The following is a 4,584-nucleotide window of genomic DNA, read 5'->3' on the forward strand; positions in this document are numbered from 1 at the left end:
TGACAAGTAAATATTTCAACATTTCTTAAGTCAAACCGCCCCTTGACCTATGACGGACTGCATAGGTGAATGACACAGTTATCATGTCACTCCACAAATATGAGGTAATGTTAAAGAGATATTTAAGAGTATGTGTTTACGTGCTCGTGGTATAAAGCTAGGAAGCTGCCACAGAAGCCTATGTCATTGTCGAATATTGTTCACGATGAGAACCAAAGTTGCGCTATCCTTTTTCCTGCTCATATGTAAGTACATAATTTATAATTTATAAACTCACTCGATCACTCACCCACACCAGTTCAAGGTGTAGCTGGAATTTATCTGACTAGATCGCATTGATTAAGTGTAACTGTGATGATTGACAATGTTGATGTGCGACAAGGGACATGTCTTTCCCCAACTATCTAACTGACAGGTCATTATGCTTTAAGGTGTGGCAAGGAACATGTCTTTCCCCAACTATTTAACTGATAGCTCCATTGTATATTACAGGTGTGACAAGGGACATGTCTTTCCCCAACTATTTAACTAATAGCTCCATTACACTTTACAGGTGTGGCAAGGGACATGTCTTTCCCCAACTATTTAACTGATAGCTCCATTACACTTTACAGGTTTGGCAAGGGACATGTCTTTCCTCAACTATTTAACTAATAGCTCCATTACACTTTACAGGTGTGGCAAGGGACATGCCTTTCCCCAACTATTTAACTGATAGCTCCATTGTATATTACAGGTGTGGCAAGGGACATGTCTTTCCCCAACTATTTAACTAATAGCTCCATTACACTTTACAGGTGTGGCAAGGGGCGTGTCCTTCCCCAACTATTTAACTTATAGTTCCACTATACTTTACAGGTCTGGCAGTGATCGCCAGCTCTTACTTTTAATTGTGTTCAGGTGCGACAATTGATTTGATATACATTTATCAACTATTTATACGTTCATTCTTTATGAATTTACAGATGTAGCTTCTGTTGCCGGCTTTAACTCAAGAAGGCTGCTCGGGGGTGAGAACTTTTGTGTTTTTAAATAAGAATTGCAAAAGGGTTTTCATTTTGAAAGGGCGAGTTATGATGAGGTCGATTTGGGCCCATGGGATAACTTCAGAAATTAGGGTGAACCTGTACAAATCACTGTGAACGTCCTCAGATGTGTTCAGATGAATGAGAGTTATACAATATTTATTTCAACAACTTCAAGTTTGGTCTTGTAAGAGCACTAAATGTATATACTAAGGCTAAATGTATGTAAAATATTCCTCTAAGAGGTTTTCATCAAGCGTTTTTCGAACATTTAAACAAAAGCAAGTCTTTAATCAATGTGATTTCCCAAGGAACGGTACACACATGGGGATCAAAAACCTTTTCATAGGACACAGACAAGTGATCCTCAGAACATTCTCGACGTTCTACAAATGAACCATTTTCAACTTGCAAGTATAAGAAAGTAACTGAGTGAGTTATGTTTAACGTCGCTTTTAACAGTATTCCAGTCATATCACGGTGTGTCTGCTTAATAAGGGAGGAAAGCCCAAAGTGATGCAGGTCTTAGACGTTCTCCACTTCGGTGAAACCCACGAGCACGAGTATTGTGCTGACAAACCTAGAAACATAATCGGTGTGAACCGGGATTCGAACCCACAATCATAGGTTTCTGGTGTACCCAAGGGACGCAGCTCTGCACAGTGAATCGCGGCGCCTTGGGCGACTGGGCCACCCGTGCCCCCAAGTATAAGAAAGAAAAAGCGTAGTCAGCCATTGAACATGTATGATCATTTTCACACAAATAATTCAAACTTTATTTGACTTTTCCAATGGCCAAAAGGGCTTTCATCACACACACATCGTGCTTTCTATGAGATATATGTAATTATGTTTGATAGTAAATAGCGAGAGTCCGAACCACGACTTCGCGGTTATTAGCATCGCATGCATGCCTTTGAACGTTGGTTCGAATCCCAGGTTTATGATTCTAGGTTTCTCAACACCATACATTTACACGTGGGTTTTTCGAAGCGGTAAGAGTCTAAGACATTTCAGGTGTTCCTCCCGCTACAAGCCACATTACTGAAATAGTGTTCAAAGCGGCGTCAAACCAATCTCACTCACTCACTCAAAGGCATGTAAAGGTGTTTACTTTACAGAGTGATAAACAACCTCGGGATTTCAATAGCAGTCAGTTCGCAAAAAAGAAGTTAAGGACGAACCGATCCTTGACAGATTACCTTAAATGATATGAAAGAATCGTGTGGCTCTAAATTTATTTGAGTAGAATAGATCCACATTGTTATTTTCAGTAACAATGTTGAAATTCTGTTGTGTAGATATATAATTGTGTTTATGCTGTATACGTAATGAGAATCTGTAAAATTCTATATTACGATTTGATGAACTTCTCTGTGAGAGGCGGTAGAATACCCCCATGGTTAAATCATTCGCTAGTTATGAGGAATGTCAGGTTCGAGTCCCCACATAGGTACAATGTCTAAAGTCAATTTCTGATGTCCCCCGCCGTGAAATTGCTGGAACTCTACGCAAAACCATGAAGATCTGTTTACATAACACAGGCTTAGCCTTTTTCTGTCCAAAGAACTAATGATATTTTGAACCATGTATCTATTTTGAGTTGCCATTCATTTTTAGGATGATATTAACATGAACCACATACTTGGCAGGAACAAACGATCTTCGTGATCATGCTGAGGACACCGATTCTGCTCGACAAAGAAGAGGCACTGGTCAAGCTATAGTGCGAGGGGTTGAACTGGAGAGGCGAGACGATGATACAAGTGATACCGACGACGATGATCGTAGAAAAAGAGAAGAAGACACCGATGATACTGATGATACCGACGACGATGAGCGTAGGAAGAGAGAAGAAGACACCGATGATACTGATGATACCGACGATGATGAGCGTAGGAGGAGAGAAGAAGACACCGATGATGACGATTATACCGACGACGATGAGCGTAGGAAGAGAGAAGAAGACACCGATGATACTGATGATACCGACGACGATGAGCGTAGGAAGAGAGAAGAAGACACCGATGATACCGATGATGATGAGCGTAGGAAGAGAGAAGAAGACACCGATGATACTGATGATACTGATGATACCGATGACGATGAGCGTAGGAAGAGAGAAGAAGACACCGATGATACTGATGATACCGACGACGATGAGCGTAGGAAGAGAGAAGAAGACACCGATGATACTGATGATACCGACGACGATGAGCGTAGGAAGAGAGAAGAAGACACTGATGATACCGACGACGATGAGCGTAGGAGGAGAGAAGAAGACACCGATGATACTGATGATACAGATGACGATGAGCGTAGGAAGAGAGAAGAAGACACTGATGATACCGATGATGATGATCGTAGGAAGAGAGAAGAAGACACCGATGATACCGATGATACTGATGATACCGACGACGATGAGCGTAGGAAGAGAGAAGAAGACACCGATGATACCGATGATACCGACGACGATGAGCGTAGGAGGAGAGAAGAAGACACCGATGATACTGATGATACCGACGACGATGAGCGTAGGAAGAGAGAAGAAGATACCGATGATGACGATGATACCGACGACGATAAGCGTAGGAAGAGAGAAGAAGACACCGATGATACTGATGATACCGACGACGATGAGCGTAGGAGGAGAGAAGAAGACACCGATGATGACGATTATACCGACGACGATGAGCGTAGGAAGAGAGAAGAAGACACCGATGATACTGATGATACCGACGACGATGAGCGTAGGAAGAGAGAAGAAGACACCGATGATACCGATGATGATGAGCGTAGGAAGAGAGAAGAAGACACCGATGATACTGATGATACTGATGATACCGATGACGATGAGCGTAGGAAGAGAGAAGAAGACACCGATGATACTGATGATACCGACGACGATGAGCGTAGGAAGAGAGAAGAAGACACCGATGATACCGATGATACCGACGACGATGAGCGTAGGAGGAGAGAAGAAGACACCGATGATACAAGTGATACCGACGACGATGAGCGTAGGAAGAGAGAAGAAGACACCGATGATACCGACGACGATGAGCGTAGGAGGAGAGAAGAAGACACCGATGATACTGATGATACCGACAACGATGAGCGTAGGAAGAGAGAAGAACACACCGATGATACTGATGATACCGACAACGATGAGCGTAGGAAGAGAGAAGAAGACACCGATGATACTGATGATACCGACGACGATAATCGTAGGAGGAGAGAAGAAGACACTGATGATACTGATGATACCGACGACGATGAGCGTAGGAAGAGAGAAGAAGATACCGATGATGACGATGAGCGTAGGAAGAGAGAAGAAGACACCGATGATACTGATGATACCGACGACGATGAGCGTAGGAAGAGAGAAGAAGACACCGATGATACTGATGATACCGACGACGATGAGCGTAGGAGGAGAGAAGAAGACACCGATGATACTGATGATACCGACGACGATGAGCGTAGGAAGAGAGAAGAAGACACCGATGATACCGACGACGATGAGCGTAGGAGGAGAGAAGAAAATGAACGTATATAA

General features: G+C 42.9%; 1 protein-coding gene across 1 annotated transcript; it reads left to right on the forward strand.

The window, feature by feature from the left end:
- Window positions 1–205: 205 nt before the first annotated feature.
- Window positions 206–4,584, forward strand: LOC139462643 (protein starmaker-like). The gene is made up of 3 exons (XM_071244474.1): window positions 206–245; window positions 966–1,010; window positions 2,678–4,584. The coding sequence occupies exons 1-3, from the start codon at window positions 206–208 to the stop codon at window positions 4,582–4,584; spliced, it is 1,992 nt and encodes a 663-aa protein (XP_071100575.1).

This window comes from Haliotis cracherodii, unplaced genomic scaffold, assembly GCF_022045235.1.
Source record: "Haliotis cracherodii isolate W230 unplaced genomic scaffold, xgHalCrac1.p SCAF_15, whole genome shotgun sequence".
NCBI lineage: Eukaryota > Metazoa > Mollusca > Gastropoda > Lepetellida > Haliotidae > Haliotis > Haliotis cracherodii.